The sequence below is a fragment of the Carcharodon carcharias genome, chromosome 20 (genome assembly GCF_017639515.1).
Source record: "Carcharodon carcharias isolate sCarCar2 chromosome 20, sCarCar2.pri, whole genome shotgun sequence".
Taxonomy (NCBI): domain Eukaryota; kingdom Metazoa; phylum Chordata; class Chondrichthyes; order Lamniformes; family Lamnidae; genus Carcharodon; species Carcharodon carcharias.
Window position 1 is genome coordinate 66,958,024 of NC_054486.1, and position 23,836 is coordinate 66,981,859.

The 23,836-nt window shown below is 41.1% G+C and overlaps 1 protein-coding gene across 1 annotated transcript in view; it reads left to right on the plus strand.

The window, feature by feature from the left end:
• The window catches only part of trim9 (tripartite motif containing 9), a 131,346-nt gene that overhangs the window by 35,726 nt on the left and 71,784 nt on the right, over positions 1 to 23,836 (plus strand). The window contains exons 2-3 of the mRNA XM_041214189.1: positions 12,917 to 13,012; positions 18,881 to 19,003. Of these exons, the coding sequence (XP_041070123.1) occupies positions 12,917 to 13,012; positions 18,881 to 19,003 (219 nt within the window). The remainder of the gene's footprint in view (positions 1 to 12,916; positions 13,013 to 18,880; positions 19,004 to 23,836) is intronic.

The window sequence follows — 23,836 nt, forward strand, 5'->3', positions numbered from 1 at the left end:
CATCCTCTGTTACTCCTTTTAAAACCTACCTCTTTGTCCAATTTCCTCTTGTGGCTTGGTCATATATTTTATTTGATCCTGTGAAGCACCATGGAACATTTTACTATGTTAAGTACACTATGGCTCAGATTTTTCAGCTTTTAGCATAGGGGTGGCACTTGCCAATGAACTCGAAGCTGTCCAAATATCTAGCAAGTGCTATGGTGTCAATTTCACAGCAGTTTCATTGTACCACCAGCTATAGGGGATCTCTGGTGTCTAGAAACTGAAGTTGCCGAACAGACTGAGTAGCCAATCAGATTGAAAATTCTCTCCGACATCAAACCAGAAAGAACAAGGTCAAAGCAAAATACAGCGGATGATGGAAATCTGAAACAAAAATATATGGAAAACCTCAGCAGGTCTGACAGCATCTGTGGAGAGGAAGACAGAGTTAACGTTTCGAGTCCGTATGACTCCTCATCAGAACTAAAGAAAAATAGAAATGTGGTGCAATATTAAGATGTTTGAGGGGGGTGGGACAGGTGGAGCTGGATAGGGGACCAGTGATAAGTGGAGGCAAAGAAGAGATTGTCAAAGATGTCATAAACAAAAGGACAAAGGGGAGTTAACGGTGGTGATATTAGCTAAAGGATGTGCTAATGGTGACATTAAGGGTAGAAAGCAGGACAAGCAAGTGACAGAAGGCCCTAGTGGGGGTGGGGTAGGGGGAAGGGATCGAAATAGGCTAAAAGGTGGAGATAAAACAATGGATGGAAATAAATTTAAAAATAATCCTCCATCCCCACCCCCTTTCCAATCCCCCCCACTTTCTAATAATTTATATATTTTTTAATATATTTTTCTCACCTATTTCTATTATTTTTAAATTTATTGCCATCCATTGTTTTATCTCCCCCTTTTAGCCTATTTCGATCCCTTCCCCCCACCCCACCCCCACTAGGGCCTTCTGTCAAAAACAAAAATACCTGGAAAAACGCAGCAGGTCTGGCAGCATCTGCGGAGAGGAGCACAGTCAACATTTCAAGTCCGAATGACCCTTCAACAGAACTGTCACTTGCTTGTCCTGCTTTCTACCCTTAATGTCACCATTAGCACACCCTTTAGCTAATATCACCACCGTCAACACCCCATTTGTCCTTTTGTTTATGACATCTTTGAAAATCTCTTCTTTGCCTCCACCTATCACTGGCCGTCTATCCAGCTCCACCTGTCCGCTCCCCTCAAGCATAATATTTCACCTCATTTCTATTTTTATTTAGTTCTGATGAAGAGTCATACTGACTCGAAACGTTAACTTTGTCTTTCTCTCCCCAGAGGCTGTCAGACCTGCTGGATTTTTCCAGCAATTTTTGATTTTGTTTTAGAAAGAACAAGGCACTGTTTATCGTTCACTTTGTAACAGTTTTATAGAGAAAGGCAAAGATTAGGACATACACGTGGGATTAAGGTGGAAGCTGAAATCTGAGATTTACAATGTTAAAAGATCAAGTTTTTCTCTCTTCTCACTCAGTCCCTCTCCCACTCTCACACACACACCCCTGAAACAGCAGGATGTTTTATGCCTCTGCTCAATGCTACCAGTGTGGTATCATATGGATCATAACTTGCTTTCAGTTAGCTACGGTAATATACATTTAATTATTGAAAAAGAATATTAGTCTTTAATTTGTTTGCATAAATTTGAGATCAGTACTTTGATAGGAGTTCCTATATTTCATAGCTTTGCTATATATGCATTTGTTTGGTAAACTTACTGTATCTACATTTTATTTCTTTAGATGGCATTTTTCAGCCATTATATGAAATCCCTCAACAAAAGACAGGAGATTGTCTGCCTATTTTTCTCCATTGAATGACCTACTGACGCAACTACAGGAATGTGCAAATTTGATAAACTTGATGTCATTAACTGGTGGATTTTTTAACTGTTAACATTCTTTCTTTAAAAAGATTCACCCTTAGTTAATTGCAGAGTTTGTTACTGCAAATTGTTACTTTCTGTACAACTGGATACAAATAGCAAAACTAAACATATGCACAGCCTTGTACTATCCTGCACAGTCCAAAGGCACATTTATTTATTGATTTTGTCTTTGTTATATTATTCATAAAGAGTTGGGAACCAATTATTATGCGAATACATATTCAGGGTGCCACATTTACTGCTGCACTGCAGTCAGGTGCTGACCAATAATATATCAGTCCACAAGCACATGGAGAACAGCAAGAAATGCACTTGAGGAAGCTCCAGTGTTTTGAGACTATAAGTGTGATTATTTCGAATAGAAGACCTAACATTTTCATTGATTTTGGGCACAACTGTATTTTGAATATTGTAGAAAAGTTGTACAATTACATCTTTCTTTACATTTTAATACTTTATTTCATGCAAGTGTATAGACACTACTGACAGAAAACAGTGGGCTAGCATATGATATGTAGCACAATATGAGATTAATGTGAATATTGCAGAGAGCTGTTGGCACTTTCACTAATTTTGCTTTTGGGCATATTGGTGACTGAAATGTACTTGCAGGCTGCATATTCGATGCCAGTCCTGTAAAAGTAAGGGGTCTTCCATTGCAGTCTGGTTATAGCTCTGCATGTATCGATACTGTTACAATTGGTTAATCATTTACTGAATTACTTCATTGATAAGGAATTTATTAAAGCCTCAAAAGCAATCTGTAGGAGCTTTTTGACATATTTACCCATTCAATGAGAAATTTGAAGTGCTTGTAAATTGTTTGCAGGCAACCCACAAATGACCTTCAAATGCAAATGATTCACATTAAGGATCATCTTCCCAGGAGAGCATTATAAAAATAATTAGCTGGTTTCTCATAACATGTGCAAGTATAGGGGAAGCCCTTGATTTCTGATGCAAAATTGAGTAGCTTGGCACTAGATGGCCAAAAATGGAAAGGATAAAAGATTAATAGCCATAGCAGTGAGACTTGTGCAGACTTATGTTGTATTAATTGAAATTGAGGATTCGCAAAGTGTAAGTAGTTTTGTCTTTAATAATCTGCAGCAAGGTTGAGGGATTACAAATTCTTTTCTCAATCAAATTGAAATTCATACCAGTTTTACATTTCATTGTCCGTGACCACAAAATACTAAATCTATGTTTGTATGTTACAAAATGTACACAATTTGATCTATGTACTAACAAAATATGTAACTCATTATAGTCTATGTAAACTTCAACAGTTCTTATACAAAAGGTTATTGATTATAGTTTGTATCTGTTTAATTGAACAATGCTGGAAATTGACTCCATTTTAATTTAAAAATTGTGACTCCACATTTACCAGTTTAAGGTAGTTGTGAACATCTTGAGACTCTTTCCTTGGAATAAACTACAGAAGCTGAATGTTTGTTTGAATAGTTTTCATGCACCGTCTAAACAGCCAATTTGGCGTATTTTTCTTTAAACTAAATGAAAATATTTCATTTGCGTATCAGCCCTTATTAAACTCAAACAAAGATGCTGAAGTGATAGGTGGGAAAAATTTTCACAATCTACAGTATGCTACTTTAGATGTTATTGTACAGCCAACCAAGTCACAGAATCTCAGTGCAGAAGAGGCCCTTCGGCCCATTGAGTCAGCACCAGCACATGAGAAACGCTTGACCTACCTACCTAATCCCATTTACCAGCACTTGGCCCATAGCCTTGAATGTTATGACGTGCCAAGTGCTCATCCAGGTACTTTTTAAAGGATGTGAGGCAACCCATCTCCACCACCCTCCCAGGCAGTGCATTCCAAACCGTCACTACCCTCTGGGTAAAAATGTTTTTCCTCACATCACCCCCCTAAACCTCCTGCCCCTCACCTTGAACTTATGTGCCCTTGTGACTGACCCTTCAACTAAGAGGAACAGCTGCTCCCTATCCACCCTGTCCATGCCCCTCATAATCTTGTACACCATGATCAAGTCGCCCCTCAGTCTTCTCTGCTCCAACGAAAACAACCCAAGTCTATCCAACCTCGCTTCATAACTTAAATGTTTCATCCCTGGCAACATCCTGGTGAATCTCCTCTGCACCCTCTCCAGTGCAATCACATCCTTCCTATAATGTGGTGACCAGAACTGCACACAGTACTGCAGCTGTGGCCTCACCAATGTTCCAATACAACTCCAACATGACCTCCCTACTTTTGTAATCTATGCCTTGATTGATAAAGGCAAGTTTCCCATATGCCTTTTTCACCACCCCACTAACATGCCCCTCCGTCTTCAGAGATCTATGGACACACACACCAAGGTCCCTTTGTTCCTCAGAACTTCCTAGTGTCATGCTGTTCATTGAATACTTCCTTGTCAAATCACTCCTTCCAAAGTGTATCACCTCACATTTTTCAGGGTTAAATTCCATCTGCCACTTATCTGCCCATTTGACCTTCCTGTCTATATCTTCCTGTAGCCCAAGACACTCAACCTCACTGTTAACTACCCAGCCAATCTTTGTGTCATCCGCGAACTTAATAATCCTCCCCCCCACATAGTCACCTCTGTCATTTATATATTATATACAAAATATCTTAACTGTAGAAATACAAATATAGCATGGTTTTTTGACTGTTTTTGCCAATCCATAATTGGTATTTTATTAATTTGGTATTTCTGAAGTTGTTTCCAACTGTTAAATTTGTATTTTGTTAATTTGCTTTTTAAGAAACACCACTGTAAAAAGAATTTTATTCTTATGCACTTAAATTTGATTTTAAAATTGTAATGGTAAAAAGAATTCAACACCTTTTATTTCACAATCTACCACTTCCAGAGGCAGCTTCATTTTCCAGCCTATTTAACCTGACCAATGCTTCCATCTGAGACTTTACAATGTAACCATTACACTTTCTTGCAGCAAAAGCAAAATTGCACAGTTTGACTGTCCTAGGTTATTAGAGCTGTGCAGAAATATGCCAAAGATTTAGAAATATCTGAACGTTGTTGCAAATAAAATAGCTAAGTGGGATGGTCAGAATTGTGTGAAAGATCTGGCAACAAGTGCAATATATGGCAAACTGCTGTATTTGAAGGCTCTGTTTAAATTGCACATCAGTTAATATAATTTGCATCTTGAACAAAACCAGTTATAATAGCTTACGTACATGGATTATAAGTTCTAATGCAAAATTAAAATATTGTTTCATATAGGCAGTGGGGACATAAGACAACATTTTTCTCTAGGTACATGCTGAGCGCATATCAGGAATTCTCTACCATTAGCCTGTGATCCATCTATTAATTTTAACAAATGGAAAATCACTTGGAACACAGTTCTCCAATATGCACGCCTTGCATGTTTCCGGAGTGCCAAAATCTCCCATACTGTTGTTCATTGTCATTCAGCTGTGCTATAAAAATGCCTCCCACAGGGAGGGAGGGAGAGAAAATTGAAAGGTGCTAACCCAGTCTGTTGTAATGTATCTCCAAACAGCCAATTGCAGTGGAATAAATGGATTTCTTGGAGGCATTCAGTTGCTTTTACTGCCTAAGTCTAAAAAGATTTAGAAAAGAAATGTGGCTTGTAAAGAATGAAAATAAAGTACCTATCCATCTATCTATTGTAACTTCATCTTCCAACTGTGATTGTAGGCTTGTATATATTGCTGACCAGTTGTGTGGATAGATTCTTTCATGAACATCTGGTATTGAATCAATCCATTGACCGGACTCAGTTTGACAGGACAAAGTAATTACATTATATTCTGGATGCTGGATATGACTTTTTAATTTAATTGGCATCTTCAGTATTTTCATTAGTCTTTAGACTAGAAAATAGTTAAATAAATGTGATTATTATGCGGTGCAGTATAAACCCCTAACTGTAGATATTGCCTGATAGCTGCTATTGATTTTTTTAAACTATCTTGATGCATTTTGCAAAAACAGTGTGATCACAATGTTAAAATTTTTCATCTTGATTGTGTATCACATCCAAGATATTTTATTTTGTAATAGTTTGGTTCCTTTAATTGTCCTGCTCAAAGCATTGAGTAAAATATTTAATAATGCAAGAAAAATTGAACTGTCATTCAGCCGTGATGAAACATCAATTTCTACATCTGTACAAAATACCAATTCAGGTCTTTTATGGTCCAATCAATCACCACTGTCTGGTTCCTGAGATGTCTCGCGAGGCAGTATTGTATTCAGCTGTATGCAGTTGCAACATTTTGGGAGTGGGGGAAGAATGGATTTTAAGTGAAATTAGAGGCTGAATGTTAACAGTGTGCAGGAGTCTCTTAAGTTGTTGGGTTTCTTGTGACCTGGAAGCTGAAGGACCACTTGCACAATGAAACAAGAAAAATAGTCCACTGTTTGTTATCTTGTCTTATCTGTTTTCTCTGATAAAATAGAGGGAGTTTACTCTTGAAGAAATTTGTTGTTTGAAATAAACTGCAATACACTCTCAGAAACAGTTAATAGATTTTACCACCACCCTTTGCGAGTGTATACAGTTGGATTGCAAAATCCTTTTTGAAGCTGTTCCCTTGGTTCTGCCAATGAACATATCAGTCTTTGATAGCTGACCGTCTAAAATCTCTAACTCATTTTCAAAAGACTGCACTTTTCTCTTATCTGTACCGCATATATCTTGTATCATGCAGGAAATATGGTGACCTGGCCACCACAAGTTTGGGAAGCATTGAAATCATGTTGGACAACGCTGCTTTAAATAGCACTCTCAGTTGTCAAAAGTTTTTTTTTCTCCCCTGATCAGCTGGTTGCTGTTAAGTGTTGGCTCAAGCACCATCCACCAAAATGCTGTGTGGCCTCCTTAATAAACACTAGAAGGCAGTTTAGGTGGCAGTCAACCCCTTAATAGTTCTCTGGGCAGCTATCATCAGTGCACATTTCAACTTCTTTACCAAGATGGTGTCTTGTGCTAAAATGGCATTACAGCTCAGACCCTATTTTATACACCCGAGAGGCTCTTTAGTGCCCGAGGAGCCAGTGAAAATTGCCACCTTAACCTCCTATTTGTTGGGAAGCTGAGACCAAATTCTCATTCATATCAGCCCTCTTGTGAGTTGCATTTATTTTGTTCAGTCGGTGTTCAATCGGAAGAAAGTCTTTTCTATCTTGTAACTTCCATGTTGTACATTCTTCTGAAAGTCTAAACAGCATTAGAAAAATTATTCTATTCCATGCAGCTGATTCCAGAGCAAGCAACCACTTTGATTACTTACATCCCCCCAAAATTTGAGTTATTTGATCTGCACATTTCTAAGCTTTAACCCATGCTACTCTTTCTCAGGGCAACAGTAATGGTGAGGTGAGAGTGGCTGCCTTTGACATCAAGGCAGCATTTATTAGAGAGCCCGAGCAAGTCTGGAGTCACTGGGAATTGGGGGAAAACTCTCCACTGGTTGGAGTCATACCTAGCGCAAAGGAAGATGGTTGTAGTTGATGGAGGTCCATCATCTCAGTCCCAGGACATTGCTGTAGCAGTTCTTCAGGGTTGTGTCCTAGGCCCAACCATCTTCAACTGCTTCATCAATGACCTTCCTTCTATCATAAGATCAGAAGTAGGGATGTTTGCTGATGACTACAATGTTCAGCACCATTCACAACCCATCGGATGCTGAAGTAGTCCATGTTCAAATGCAACAAGATCTGGTAACATTGCCTGGCACTTGTGTGGCACGAATGACCATCTCCAACAAGAGACAATCTAACCATCTCCCCATGCCATTTAATGGCATCACGATCACTGAATCCCCCTCTATCAACATCCTGGGGATTACCATTGACCAGAAACTGAACTGGACTAGCCATAGAAAAACTGTGACTATAAGAGCAGGTCAGAGACTTGCAATAGACTTTTGGAGCCAAATGCAATTGATCTGCCAATGTATAATGCTTGCTCCTAACTCTTTTTGAGATGTGTCAACCTCTTAAGACCACCTCTTTTCTTGGGTCATAGTATTGTAGAATACATTCTCTTCTGACAATGCCTGCTTAAGTGACTCAAGCATGTGTTGGTGGTCCTATAAATATGGAACATGCTTCCTTAAAGTATCATCACTAAGAGACCTCTTATCAGCAAAAGTGGCTGTGTGTGGTGCTAATAAGTTGAAAAATTCAAGGCATTTCTGCAAGTCCTCTTTGGCTTAGGGAGTAGACATGTGTTGTACATCTTTGAGTTTGCCTGGGTCAGGACAGATCCTTGAACTTGAGTAAATAGAGCTGAAAAAAGTTAACCTGACCTACATTTACCTGGCATTTCTTGCTGTTGTTCCTTTGTGGAGGCAGGTTCAATTGAGGCATTCAAGAGGGCATTGGAGATTATTTAAATGTGCAGGGTTACAGGGAAAAGGCAGGAGATTGGCAGTAAGTTGAAATGCTCAGAGAGCTTGTGCAGACACGATGGGCTGAATGGCCGCCTCCTACACCGTAACAATTCTGTGTTTGACAATGAGCTGCTGCCATCAATTAGTGCAGATTTCTGTCAAGCTCTTCTTTGGATTCTTCTGTCACCACAATATTGTGGCAATGCAAATGCATCCAGGGATATTTTCTGCAATTCTGTCTATATGCTGCTGGATCAGATCCTGATTGATGGTTAAATGAAAAGAAGATCTCTGAAAGTATCTTCCAAATAGTGTCTTGAAAGTAGCAATTTCTTGATCCTTCTGCCAAATAAACTAAACAATATCCATGTTTGCTGTCCAATTTGGAGAAAAAGCTTGCTGCTGTAAATTTGAAATTCAGTTCCTCTAATGTTGGAATCTTGTGTGGGCATCCCTTTAGAGCAAGATTTGGTCACCTTGTGTTCAAGCGCACCTGGAGTGTGCCATATTTTTTCAGGATGCACATGATACAACTGCATAGTTGGTGTGCTCATGGATATGCTCCATGTTGTCCACTCTCATCTAAGCTTCTCCTGTATGTGTATACCGCACTTTCTCAGAGTGTCGATCAACAGAATTGCATCTTCTCTGAGGTGTAGTAAGCATCAAAGTTGTCTTTAGTGCCGAATTTGTCTGGCTCTGCTGTAGGTCATGGACTGACTCAATGCAATTATTCTCGGCCTCTTCTGCCACACATGATATGTTGATGATCTTGTGAATGGTCATAGTGTTGAGTTCCGTACATGATGGTAACCCTGCTATTGCTGATCCATTCCTGTCCACCAGGTAGAATACTTGTGGTTTCCATACAGACTTGCCATAGTTGCATTTCAACATCCACGTACTTATGCAATGAATGGGTGTCCCGTTCTATGCAGTTACTTTCTAACGCAGCGTGTATCATTGACTTAAAACAATCCATATATGTATCCTTCAGGATCCTGACTGGCAAGACGTTTGCACTCGCTCCCGTGTCAACTTTGGCTGTGAGCATGTGTTCGCTGCTTTTCATTGAACATATGATGCTGATAGCAAAAGTCTCTAATCGTTTGACTTCATCTACGTTCATTGTGGAAGGCCGGTTTGTTTTCTAGTTGAAGATTTTTCCATTTTGAGTCATCTTCATCCTGGTCCATCTGGGCTCCTAACTTGTGCCTGCGCTTATGCGGATTGCTGGCGCACTCCCTGTTAGTATGCTGCATCTACTGTTTGGTTGTATTTTATTGTAATCTTTGGTTGCACCTCACTGGAACTAGATTTCCTTCGGAGACGAGCCCAATTTCCTTTTCACCATATACCTTGCAAAGATCTCTGAAAGCAGGACAGCTTTGCGGTTGGTGCAGGAAACCACACTACCTACATGGCTTGTTTGATTTCTGTTTTCTGCCTACTGCTGCGCCAATACTGGTAGCTGCACATAATGCTTGCAGATGTTGTTGCCCAGCCATAATGGCTTCATATTTTCTGCTGTCTTTTAGCAGAGTGTCATATCATGACCTTTTCTTTTTCCTCCAAAAGCTCAGCTTATGAAAATTGCAGTCCTTGCCATTATCAAGGCACCTGCTGATGAACTGATAAATTGATCCTTGGGGCTGCTGTGTGAAAGCTTTCAGTATTAAACAAATCCTAGAGTTCATTTTTTACACAAAGCTGATCCTCCAGCATATTCCATGGCTTAACGGGCTTGTCTGAGGAGGATCAGAAGGATGCTGAAGTGTTGACTGTGTGCAACCCCTCGTTTCCAATGGCTATCTTTATTTTCACCACTTGTGTATCTGGTTCTATGATGGATAAATCTAAAAAGCACAGTTCCATCCTTTTGTCTGAAAAGCCTAAATTCAAATAGGACATTTGTGGCCTTCCAATTTGTGGTAAGGGATTTTGTCATCTTCCTGATGCAGAGAGGATTTTCAACCTCTTTTCTCTTGGAGGGATTCACCAGTGGGGCTGCTATCTCGTTCTGTGGTTGCAATTTGGGTTTCCTACCTTTTGTGCAAGAACAGCACCGGAGGACATAAAAATGGCCCCGGAGCTTTCCCTGCCTGATTTGAAGCCGACTGTACAGCACAATCCTGAACTGACTTGCTACTTGCATTAACTACCGACCTGGCATCGGCCACAAATTGGGTACTCACTGTTCAGTAAATCACCATATGTAGAGAGATTCTGCCTTCTGGACTTTCAATGCATTTACAGCCTCTGTCTTGTCCCGCAGTTTTCAAATTTGCATCACTGCCACCATGTTGAATTTCTATGTTTGCTTTACACAAGCTTACTAATCTCTCAGGACTGAAACTAAATCTACGTCTAGTTTATTTCAAGATGCATTACAGGATGACTCAGCAGACAGATCTACATTGAGCTCAGCAACTATCAGTTGGAAAGACAGCACAGCTGCAGTGCCTACACCACATTACATGCTGCTGGTCACATGCTGTTCTACATCCTGGCTACTTACTCATTTGCATATTCCCGTAAAGTGATATCACAACATTTTGCACCCTATTGTTGGCTTCTTCCATCATTGAGAATAGGAATGTTTGTGGAGCCTCCATATCTGGTTAGTTGACAACCGCCATTCACAACTGGATGTGAAACGATTGCAGACCTTTTGATCTGATCCATTGGTTTTGGGATCACTCAGCTATGTCGATAGCATACTGCTTCCACTGTTTACCACGCATGTATTCATATGTAGTATCTTCATCAGGTTGGCACCTCATTTTTGGGTCAACCTGGTGCTGCTCCTGGCATGGTTCCCGACACGTTCATTGGACCAGACTTGATCTGCTGGCTTGATTTGTAATGGTCAGTGATATTCCAGATTGTAGTGAAATAAGATTCTGCTGCTGATGCTGTCATGAATACCTGTTTTGACTACCTGAATGGTACCAGCTAAGTCGTCTACATCACTCCAGAACTTTACCTCTAGTCATTGTCTGTGTTTGCAGGCTCCAGTGATGAAACAATGGTAATAATCCAATTAATTATAATTGTTCATGCCACATGGTTAGCTTGACAACTGTTTGTTTGTCCAGAAGCATGTCTAATTTTAATCAACTATATTGATTTTGCTGGATATCCTTGCCTTCTTATTCCAAAGAGAAACAGACAACAGAAATGAATCCATATGTGGTTACAGTAGCCATTTTGAAGTGGTTAGAATGCTGTTTAAGTTTAAAAATTCCTTTTTAAAATAGCCTTATGAAATGACACTGTATAATTTTTAAATTGGGATCATAGCCAGTATTGATTCTGAAGCAAAGTGGCACTCCCTACTCCAGGTTGCCTCCCACCAGTGTTAATTTGAGCCACAATTTCAGGTGCAGTTGGCATTTGCAGTGCAAAGTGCAGTGTTCGTATGAAAGCGGTTTTTTTCTTATTAATAATAATAATGGAGCCTCCGAGCACTGTTAGAACAAACTAGCCAGCAAATTTACCACCTGAATCTCTATAGTTTTTGATACTGATTTCTCCTCATCTGCTGCTGATGTCGTCTCCTGTTATCTGGAATGAAAGTCAAATTTTGAGAGTAAACAATACGTCTCAAAGTTATTTGTTCTCAGCCGTTGATTATTCTCAACAAGACAGTGACAGTGTGGAGGGAGGAACTTTCAAAAGAATGGTGGGGCCATTTGTACGTACTGTTTCCAGGAAATTTGCATAACGGTAACAGTAGATATAAGAAAATTTCATTCATAAGCAACAGCATTTTTTTAGCCCATAAATTTATACAGCCATTAAAGAAATAAGCTAAGTTTGAATATGTATCCTTTTCATTTCATAAGACTCTTAAATGGCAGTGCAAAACCAAAAACCCTATCCCCCAAAACTCAACTTGAGTGACTCGCCCCAGTATAAGATCCCTCCCTGATTGATTAAAACCCTGCCTGCACCATAGTTTTCAGGTAGTTTATCACCCTTTCTCATGTTCTTTAGGCTTTGGATTCATTATATAAATCTATTTTGCTTCTGTTGACTTGTGTAATTGCCATTAGCCTGTAAATTGGAGAAAAATTGCAATGACTCTCCTGACTCTTCCTATCATCCAGGAATAGGCTTAACTCTAGCACAATTTCTCCTCCTTCCCCTCGCACTCCTAGTTTGTCATTCCCTACTGTTGAACCTGTACATAATTAAATGGTTGCAAGAACTGCCATAGGTTTTTAATGGTCACTTAAGTCTATTTGCAGATCTGGAATAAACTGAGATTGTACCTTTTACGCAACAATTCATTTTATGAAGACTAAAGAATAACAAAAAAAGTATCTTATTATTTTGGCTTTCATGGTACAAAAAACGAATCTGATCTAAAATACTTGAAAGGGACTGCTGATATTTATATTTTGGAAGGATTAGACCTCTGTTGCTTTGCGCCATATAAAATGGCGGCAAAGAAAGTGGATTGTGGCATCATGTTTCTGATTCACCTACAATTATGTATAACCAAAGTTGTCAGTTGTGCACTGTAATCTGGCTACACTAACTTGTTTTTTTTAAAAAAACCATTTACTAGTGCTAGTGTTTATATTTGCTTTTAGAATCAGCTCTCTCAAGCATTGAATGGATTGTCAGAGAAGGCAAAAGACGCCAAAGAGTTTTTGGCACTGCTGAGGAATATGGTGCAGCAAGTCCAGGTATGCTTTGAATTAATATTTGATTTGATTGTGATTAAATTCATTTTAGTGTGATTACATTATTTCCCATTATTATATTTTAATCAAAATTGCCTTACTGTATCCAATGTTATGAGAAGCAAACTCAGGAAGTTTGCATTAATTTTAGTATAGTGTGAACTGTAATCTGTCAAAGCTACCCTATTTCTGTTAGATTTTTAATTAATTCATGGGATGCAGGCGTCATTGGCTAGGCCAGCATTTATTGCCGATCACTAATTGCCATTGAGAAGGTGGTGGTGAGCTGCCTTCTTGAACTGCTGCAGCCCATGTCGTGTAGATACACCCACAGTGCCTTTAGGGATGGAGTTCCAGGATTTTGACCCAGCGATAGTGAAGGAACGGCGATATATTTCCAAGTCAGGATGGTGAGTGGCTTGGAGGGGAACTTCCAGGTGTTGGTGCTCCTATGTATCTGCTACCCTTGTCCTTCTAGATGGTGGTGGTTGTGTGTTTGGAAGGTGCTGCCTAAGGACACTTAGTGACTAACTGCAGTGCATCTTGTAGATAGTACACACTGCCCCTGTGCGTTGGTGGTGGAGGAGGTGAGTGTGGATGTGGTGCCAATCAAGTGGGCAGCTTTGTCCTGGATGATGTTCAGCTTCTCGAGTGTTGTTGGAGCTGCACTCATCCAGGCAAGCGGACAGTATTCCATCACACTCCTGACTTGTGCCTTGTAGATGTTAGACAGGATTTGGGGAGTCAGGAGGTGAGTTACTCGCTGCATGATTCCTAGCATCTGACTTCTTGTAGCCACAACCTTTATATGGCTAGTCCAGTTCAGTTTCTGGTCAACGGTAATCCCAGGATATTGATAGTGGGGAATTCAGTGATGGTAATGCCATTGAATTGCATAGGGAAATGGTTAGATTTTCTCTTGTTGGAGATGGTCGTTGCCTGGCAATTTTGTGGTACGAATGTTACTTGCCACTTGTCAGCCCAAGCCTGCATATTGTCCAGGTTTTTGCTGCATTTGGGCATGGACTCCTTCAGTATCTGTAGAGTCACGAATGGTGCTGAACATTGTGCAATCATCAGCAAACACCCCCACTTCTGACTTTATGGTGGAAGGAAGGTCATTGATGAAGCAGCTGAAGATGGTTGGGCCTAGGACATACCCTGAAGAGCTCCAGCAGTGATGTCTTGGAGCTGAGATGATTGATCTCCAACAACCACAAACATCTTCCTTTTTGCTAGGTTTGACTCTAACCAGCGAAGAGTTTCCCCCCGACCCCATTGACTCCAGATTTGCTAGGACTCCTTGATGCCACACTCGGTCAAATGCTGCCTTTATGTCAAGGGCAGTCACTCTCGAGTCCAGCTCTTTTGTCCATGAGTTAAGGAGTTGAGTGACCCTGGCGGAACCGAAACAAAGCTTCAGTGAGCAGGTTATTGCTAAGCAAGTGCTGCTTGATAGCACTGCTGATCACCCTTTCCATTTTAGATGATAATGGACAGAAGTAGCTCAAAATTTTAGTTGATGAAACCCAAGAATAAAATGCACTATTTGATGCACTCACTGACTCCCTGTTCCCTTGTATGAAACCAGTTGGGCTGAGAGTGTTTCTTCTGGAGAAACTCCTGTCTTGGCTGCTGAACCTTGATTTACATTGTCAATAAGTTAAGTTTCAAGTAAAAACCTTGTTGAAGATGCTCAAAACCAGGCTGTTTTCCAATGGTGGGCCTGGATTTTCATGGAGTCATGGAGACTTTGAGGAGTGTTGGAAATGACGGGTAGGCTCTGGATCCACAAGTCCTGTCCCCCCATTCTTGGTATTTCCGATATTGACAGCTATGTTAAAGGCAGCAGAGTTTAAATTGCATTCATGGCAGTTATGAATCAGCCAGGCCATTTATAGAGAGAGGGTAGAACAGAAGTTGTGTTTTTCACCCTCAAAACTTCCAAAACTCGAGTGTGTGTTACACACCTTGGTGTTGGAGATGGGAACAGGTCTGAAGGACAGAGGTAAAGGATTCTAACGTTTATACAGAGCTGGGTGAAGCACCATCTGCAAAGCTGAACTTCGCTCTGAGGTAGAGGCTGGTGTTTGCCCTCAGTGGAGAGGAGGTGGGCTGTATGTAAAAGACCAAAGGCTCATCGTGTGACCTCTGACTCATCACTCCTTGCTTCATCAGCCAAGCGGGTGACATTACACACTGCCAGTCTCACTGCGTTAGGAGTGTGTAGGCTACGAAGGTAGGAAGTTTGCTGAAATGGGCGCAACAGCCTCACACGTGACATATGAAGGAAATGTGGTGGCAGCAGCATATGGCTAGAGCCCGGGTAACAGGGCATGAGATGGAAGAGCCCCCAGACAGAGCAGCAAGGAGCAAGAGGGTGAGTTATTACTCTGAACAAAGGGTCTACAAGAACAAGTTTATCTTTCTGGACATGAATGAGAGACAGTGTAGGCTTAGGATGTCTCCGAGACATCCTAAGAGAAATCTGTGCCATGTTAGAGGCAGACCCTGTGCTTTCAACATATGGAGGGTGCACACGCCCTTCCAATAGCAGTCTCAATCGTTGTGGCTATCAACTTTAATGCAGCTGGATCCCGCCAGGGCTCTGCTGCAGACCTCTGCGGCATCTCGCAGCCAGCTGTCCCACAGGTGCATAGTAGCAGTCACTGACGCCCTCTTTGCCAGGGCAGGGGAGCACATTAAGTTTCCTACAGATGTGGAGTCTCTGAGCCAAAGTAGTGCAACACCCTTAAATGCACACAACCATTGCAGCAATTAGTAACATAATGAAAATTCAACATACATTTAATAAAGAAATGAAATATGTATTTACAAGTGTGTTTCATTTATAAAGTGATTAGACACCTGTGCCACCTTTGTGCTGTTATGATTTCTTAATCTTTCTTTTCCTATTACTACGTTTTGGTGCAGCCCCAACGTTCCCAGGAGGCAGCCTGCTAATTGCTTGCCCTGTTGCCTGAGATGTCTTTGGCGGCCGTCCTCTGGTGGTCCGAGGCCTATAGGGCTTCAACCCGCTGAGGGTCTTCTCCACAGGTGCAGATGTACCCTCCTCAGCCTGACTGGCTAGCAGCAATGGGGTCACTGGCAGAGGGGAGATGAAGTGGCAGGACACCCTTGGAGTGTCCTGGGTCAAAGCCCCAGGGTGCCTGGCTGGCGCTCCTCATCCCTGTTGGTGCACAATGACACCTCCCTGATTCCTTGAGAAGAAGGGGAACCTAGAGGGAGGTTGAGGTGCGGTGTTCCCTCGTCTTGCCCAGCCACTGCAGCATTGCACCCATGGCCAGAGCGATGGAGTGCAGGTCTGAGCGCATATCTGGCAGCCACTGTGTCCTGCAGGACCTGTCTCTATAAGGTGGTCACCACCCTTATCCATGAAGGAAGCCAAGTGCTTGCATGCTGGAGCTATAGCAGAGTTAGAACTTGGATGGACCCCTCCACCTTTCACTCAAGTCTGTGCATGGTCTCTGGCATCTCTGCCAGAAGTTCACTTTGTCTCTGCATCTCCAACAGGTCTCTTTATGGCCAAATCCAGAGGCTTGTCACCTGCTTGAGGCTCAGCATGGGCCTGGTCTCCATCAGTCGTCAGAATGTCTGAGACTTCGGCTGTCACATCTTCTGCCAGCTGGGATACATGTCAGTATTGTGCTCACCACCTTGTGACCTCGAGCCTAATCTAGAATGAGTACCCACTGAGGTGAATGTCTCTGCGCTGGTAGAGGGTGCAGGGGAATGCTGTGACAGTATTTCCTCTGAGGGTTCTGAGGCACCCACGTCAGAGGTGGAGCTGGGGGGAGGCTGGCTCCTCTTTTTGACTTGTTGCAGCAGAGAACAACAAAAATTAGCTGATGGTTATGCACAATCCCTTTTCTGATAAATGTTTTGGGCATTACCCCATTTGTCAACACCAGATTGCTGAGAAAATCTGGTCTCTGCATTTGCAGGCACATTCCTGTTCCTCCCTGGCAAATTCTGTGGCCTCCTCAAAAGGAGTCAGGATTCACATGTCCAGGGCACCTCCACCAGTCTGTGTTCCCTCCTAATATGAGCAGTTTTCTTCTGCAGACAGACAAAATAAGAGTGTCATCCCAATTGGTGTATAATCACTTTGAACATACATGCCTATGACAGCTCCTGAGCCCTCCACAGTAAGTGTTCGACATCCATATTGTCCTGCAACAGATACAACATTCACAGCATGAAGTGGCTCCCACACGTTCAGTACACATGTTCCATCTGTTACTGAGGCCTCCAAACCAAACTCCTGTTTGACATCTCTGCACTTGCACATTTACATTGCTTGATGCCCTTATGAGTGTCACTTTACAATGACTACATGGCACCACTTACCCTTGAGATGGGCAGCAGATCATTCATCCTCCTCCACTGCATCTAGGTTCTATTGGGCCCCACGGCCGTTAACCTGGGCTTCCATTCTGTCTATGCCACCTTGGTCAAATGGGCAGGTTGCCTGCTGTCATCACTGGGAAACGGGACTCCCTGCCTTTCTCGGACAGCCTGGAGGAGAATCAGCAATGAGGCACCGCTGAACCGTAGAACCACTTGTAGTCTGCTCTGAGACATCATCCTGGTAGCAATAGTTGGTTTTCCACAGGGGTGAAGGATCAAAGGATTCCAACAGCAGCTGTTGTCAAAGTCTCCAGTCACAACCACACTGATGCTTGCAGGGAATGAATGCCTCTCCTGTCCTTTAAATACGGTACCTGGATCTTTGACCCTGTGCGGTAATGGTGGGGGTTCAGAGTTCCTGCCTGCCCCTGCCGCATGATTCGCTACACACCTTGACCATGCATGGCCACTGTCCGGCTCCTGAGCAAAAGTGTCACTCACTGCCTGTCTGGCTGCCAGCAATCTCTCTGCTACTGGAAGATTCTGCCTTTAGAAATTTATTTAATCTCTGCCCCTGAGGTCTGCCCATGATGGGATACTGGGTGAGTTGGCATGGTAAATGTAAGATGAGTGGAGGGACATGTGTTGGGGTTGGTGGTGAGGGGGTGGGAAGAGTATGGGCTGGAGGGCTGTTTTTTTTTTTGCTTTAATACGTTTTTTTTAAAAAAAAAACATTTGACAAAGTGCAGATGCACCAAGGCAGGTCGTTCACCTAGTGGTTTCCACACCCGGCAGCCACTGCATTTGTTCCGGAATCGCCTGGCCCTCATCCCAGAGAACCCAGCTACCATAGAACAAAAATCTTAACTTCCAAGACACTTTCTCTCGGGTCAGGTTTGAGGAGTTGGGAATTATCCCAACTCTGTGCTTCCACTTGTGATGAAGATCGGAGAAAAATTTCACACACTTCCAAAAAAATTTAAGAATATGTGGGTTTTTTTTATCATGAGCTTTCTGGGGCTAGAAATGATTTTCAGCAATATTTATGAACTTGGTACGCCTTTTAAAAACCAGTTACAAGGTGTACCTTTTCCAAGGATTTTTCCATCGAGACTTAATAGCATAAAAGTGCAAGTTCTCCTCAATTCAGTGATTTCTATTTGATTGCAGTTTTTGAGGACTTCAACAGTACATCCTGTGGAGATGTGTAAAATCACAACTGGCAGCCTCTGGATTTCAATTTTAACTATGCAGACTCCAGAAGTTGCTGTCAGTTTCTGAAGGGTAATGATGGTGAATGCTGAGAATCTCGATGTCATTACTGCTGCAAGGTCTGAGCATGTGATTCAGGATAATTTTGGGGGTATGTTCACTTGTGGGTGAGTGAATGGTGTCAGCTTGCCCCAATTCTGTTCTGAACTCCTATATCAGTTGGCCTTTGTTATACTTTGTATTTACATTTGCTTGGCTCTGTCAATATGCTATTTTTCTTGTATACAGGAAAACAGTGTTGAGTTTGAAGCTTGTCTTGTTGCCCAATGTGATGCTCTCATTGAAGCTTTGAACAGAAGGAAGGGACAGTTGCTCTCCCGGGTGACCAAAGAACATGAACACAAACTTAAGGTTGGTTCTGGCTTTTCTGTGGTGTTCCAAACCAAGTGTTGTGCAATATAGCAAAAGAAAACTAGTCATTGTGAATATCATGTTGTAGCCATGCACTTTATGACCCATTTAATTTATGACCTCCACTTTCTCTTGGTGCTACATTGAGAATTGACAGACCTGTAATTTCTTGCTGCTGTTGGGTAGCTCAAATGCTTTCTTCAGAGAGGCTGTGGGATTTTACTCTGCAACTTGTGGTAATAAGACAGCCAAAATAGTGTGCCACCATCTACAGGGGATCTGGGATCCCTGAACAGGGCAAGCAATGGCGTCTCTCCTTAAGCAATCAGATTGCTGAATCCTTACTGAGATATGAGAGGTAGAAATTTGTTTTGGACGGTGGTGCAAAATTTGCAGCATCAACTTGGCCGCCTATTGTATGCAGTGCCTGAGATTTAATTCCATTAACTGTGTATAACAAGCTGCTGATTTGATACTGTCCGTTCCTACAACTGCCTGAGGTGACTTTCTACCCTGCAGCATTTAAAACAGGAAGTGTAAATTAGAATGCTTAATTCCAAGTGTCTCTCAAAAATGGGAAGAAAGATGGGATTAAGACAGAGAGAAGAGAAAAAGTTTTTAAATGATTTTTGAAATCTCCAACAATAATTAAAACCTGAAGAAATTAGATTCCACATTTTTTAAAGTTAATTTTCAGCACCAGAGATGAGATGTGGCAGTAATTAAGATGTCGCTCACTGTTTTAAAAATTCATCTTGCAATGGAGTGAATAAACCCTAGCTTTTTCTACTGTGTTTAGTGGGCAAGTACCACAACTTCTGAAGAAAAATCATATGGAGTCGGAATGTTAACTCTGTTTCTCTCTCCACAGATGCTGCCAGAATTGCTGAGTGTTTCTAGCATTTTCTGTTTTTTTTTGTTAAATTTATACCACAACATCGTACCTTTCCATCTGTTTTAATGCTGAGTCTTTCAGCATGGTGCTGTTAAAGCAAAAGTTTTGGAGAAGCAGGGAATTTTGTCAGTAGCTTCCTAATTCCCACATTTTAATGCACGTGCAGTTGCCAGAAGTTACTGTTTGATTTTACTCCATAATAACAGCGAGCACTGATTACCTCTATTATTTCTACCGCCAGATTCAAGCCATTTTCTATAATTGTTGTGGGCAACTTCCATTCAAGTGGAGATAATTTGAAAATTTCATATGCTCATGCTATAACTAACTGAAATTCTGGTGGCAGTACTATATGCATTGATGTATTGGAATTACTAATGCGGTTAGCAAAGTATAGAAGCACCCTAATAGTAACCTTCACCTTAGTCATGTTTGTACAGTTGAAATAGCAACTGATAAATACTCAAACTAAATCTAAATTTACATCTGATCTAACAGTTGCTGAAGTTTTTTGCTTGTATATTATAATTAATTTCAGCCTGGAAGCTGGAACCATTGTTAAGTAATATTTACCACTACTTATTGTCTAGTTGTGATAAATAAATTCTCAAATGATGAATTCATTTTATTAAGATGCCTATTCTCTGCATAATGCATTTTTCTATTATTTTGTTAACCTGAGCAGAATTTTGATCTCTCATGCTTTGCCTTAACAGTAGCTGATATTTCTATAGTGCAATTGGCATAAAAAGGTTTATTTTTCCATTTTTAAAAAATTGCATGGCTTAATTTTTATTTTTAAATCTGGTTCACTGATGACTGTCTTTAAAAATGGCAGCTTGTAATATATTAGGTACATAGCTGAGATCTTGATTTTTGTGTGATCATATTAGCCACTAACGTAGAGATGCTTTTTCTTTCCCATTTACAGCGGTCTTTCCACTTTTGTAATTTCTTGGGTGTTTTAAAATAAAGAATTAGGCTGGCAGTTTTAAACATGTCCAAAAACCATTAAGATCCCAGGCTTGTGCTGATCTCAACTTGGGTGGTGTAGATACATTGTAGTTGGCTGTCAGCATCCTTCACACACAAGTTAATCTGAAACTAGGATAAAGGTTGCTAAAATGGGCTTGGCAGTCTATGATGCTAGAAATGGGGAGATGGCGGTCTCGTGATAATGCTACTGGACTAGTAATCCAGAGAGACTCAGCAGGTCTGACAGCCAAGTCCGTACTCAAAACGTCAACTGTATCCTTTTCTGCAATGTTTCAGATCTGCTGAGTTTTTCCAGGTGTTTTTGTTCTAGATTTCCAGCATCTGCAGTATTTTGCTTTTATCTTCATAATCCAGAGACCTAGGCTCATCGTATGGGGACATGGGTTCTAATCCTACCATGGCAGCTGGTGGAATTTAAATTCAATTAATAAATCTGGAATATAAAGCTAGTCTCAGTAATAGTGACCAAGATAACTATCATCAATTTTTTTAAAAAATCTGGTTCACTGATACCCTTTAGGGAATGAAATCTGCCATCCTTACCTGGTCTGGCCTGCAGATGACTCCACAGACTCTCAGCATTGTGACTGACTTTTAAATGAAACATTCAGTTCAAGGGCTCTTATGGATGGGCAACAAATGCTGGCCTTGCCAGAAACGCCCACATCCTATTTTTAAAAAAAGGCATCCAGATAATCTCTGCTTCCCATGCCATTAAATAAACTTGGCCTCACTTGAGGGAAAGTTTATAATTTGGGGGAAAGAAACTAGTCCCTGGAGGAAATGAGCAGAAGTCGAGAATACAAAGACTTTAAGGAATAGAGGAGATGCTGGGGACTTGGACTGGGAAGAACATGTAAAGAAATTAAACACCTGAAGCCTTTTTTCCCTGAGATCAGATATGTAGACATAAAGCTCCACAAATATAGGGAGCTTTGCCTTCAAGGAGGCACATGAAGATGATTTGTGCCGGATCATTTCCATACTTCTGGTCTGACAGCTTGTGTTCCAATCGTAAGACAGGTTAATATAGTTAACACAATATAGTCTGTAAATGTTAATAGAAAGTACATTGTGTGCTGCTACTGCTAGCACATGCTAACTCAAAGTTAAAACCCTCTATACAAAATTTTCACATTTTACTTGGGCAGTGACCAGCCTCTCCCCAAGTTTGCTTTTGTTTGGCCCTGCTTTATGATCTTCCAGGCATCAGAGGTCAAATTAGGAGAAAGGCAACTATCTTTACTATTCAAATCAAAGAACATACAAATATAGTTTGCAACCAAGTAAATTGAACATTAGAATGTATGCAATCATGTAAGAAGTAGTTGATCGAGTAATACAATAAGTGGAGATGTTTTGTTTATAAAATGTGATCATTTGGCCTATTACATAATTCAATTAAACACCACTGATGTGTGAAAGTTACAACCTTCATATATTCCACACAGTGAAATGCAGTCCGTCGCTGCACAGGTTTTCGAACTGATTTATTTAAAAAGTCAAAGGTAATTGATTGCTTTTCCCCCTTTATTTCCACAGATTGCTTTCTTCCCCCACACATAATCATATTTGTTGATATCTTTTCAAGGGGTGGTATTTGGAGAGTCACATATAAATAGAAATCTGCAGACGTATTAGCTGTGCTTGACAGATTCTGACCTAGTTTGTGACAAGAGATTTTTTTTCTAGTTATTAACATTCCACTTGAGTTTCTATACATGCTTTCATCGGCGGGGGTAATCATCTTTCTCCAATTTGAGAATTGGTCCAGAGTTGTCATTCTCAAAAAAATTTGGAGAAAATTGCAAAGCTTGCTCTGCTACTTTTGCTTTTCAGGAATTAAAGGCAAATAGGAATTGCTTGTGCAATGGAATGACCATCTCCCATTCAGATTCAATGGTATTACCGTCGCTGAATCTCTCACTATTAAAATCCTGGGGGCTACCATTGACCAGAAACTGAACTGGACCTGCCATATGAACACTGGCTACAAGAGCAGAACAAAGACTGGAATTTCTGCAACACGTAATTCACCTCCTGACTCAGGAGCATGATGGAATACTCTCCACTGGCCTGGGTGACTGCAGTTCCAGCAATATCCAAGAAGCTTGACACCATTGAAGACAAAGCAGCCTACTTGATCAGCACCCCATGTGCCATCTTAAACGTTCAGGCCCCTCCACCATTAGTGCAAAGTGGCAGCAGTATGTACCGTCTACATAATGCACTACAGCAACTCAATAAGGCTCATATGACAGCACCTTCAAACAGTCTCATCCACCCCCTAGAAGGACAAGGGCAGCAGATGCATGGGAACACCACCACCTGGAAGTTCCCCTCCAAGGCACAAACCATCCTGACTTGGAACTATATTGCCATTCCTTCATTGCTGGGTCAAGATCCTGGAGCTCCCTCCCTAAAAGCACTGTGGATGTACCTACACTGCATCAGCTGAAGTGGCTCAAGAAGGTGGCTCACCACCACCTTTGAGGGCAATTAGGGATGGGCAACAGATGCTGGCCTAGCCAGTGATGCCAACATCCTGTGAAAGAAAACAAAAAATGAAATGCTTCTAGATTTAGGCTAAATGGAATTGTATTGCAGAATATGTAGTCTTATAATCCATTACTATATTGAACATTTGAATCGAGGAAAAAGATGCTCATAACGTAAACAAAAATTCAGATTTGTTTTTGAGGTAATATCTTTGTATATGAACACTTGAATTTTTCAACAGTTCAAATTAATTATCAATCTTGATAGGTGATTTGCCACCTGATTTCTTTAAATTATGGCAAGCTGTCACTGTAATGAAGCAAAGGTATACATTTGTGACTTTCCATTTTGAAGTAGATACTATTTAGAATTTCTTTTGCAGCCCCATTAGGCTTGGATGTGAATAATGTTGATTTCATTAAGGCAGTAGAGGGCAACTATTG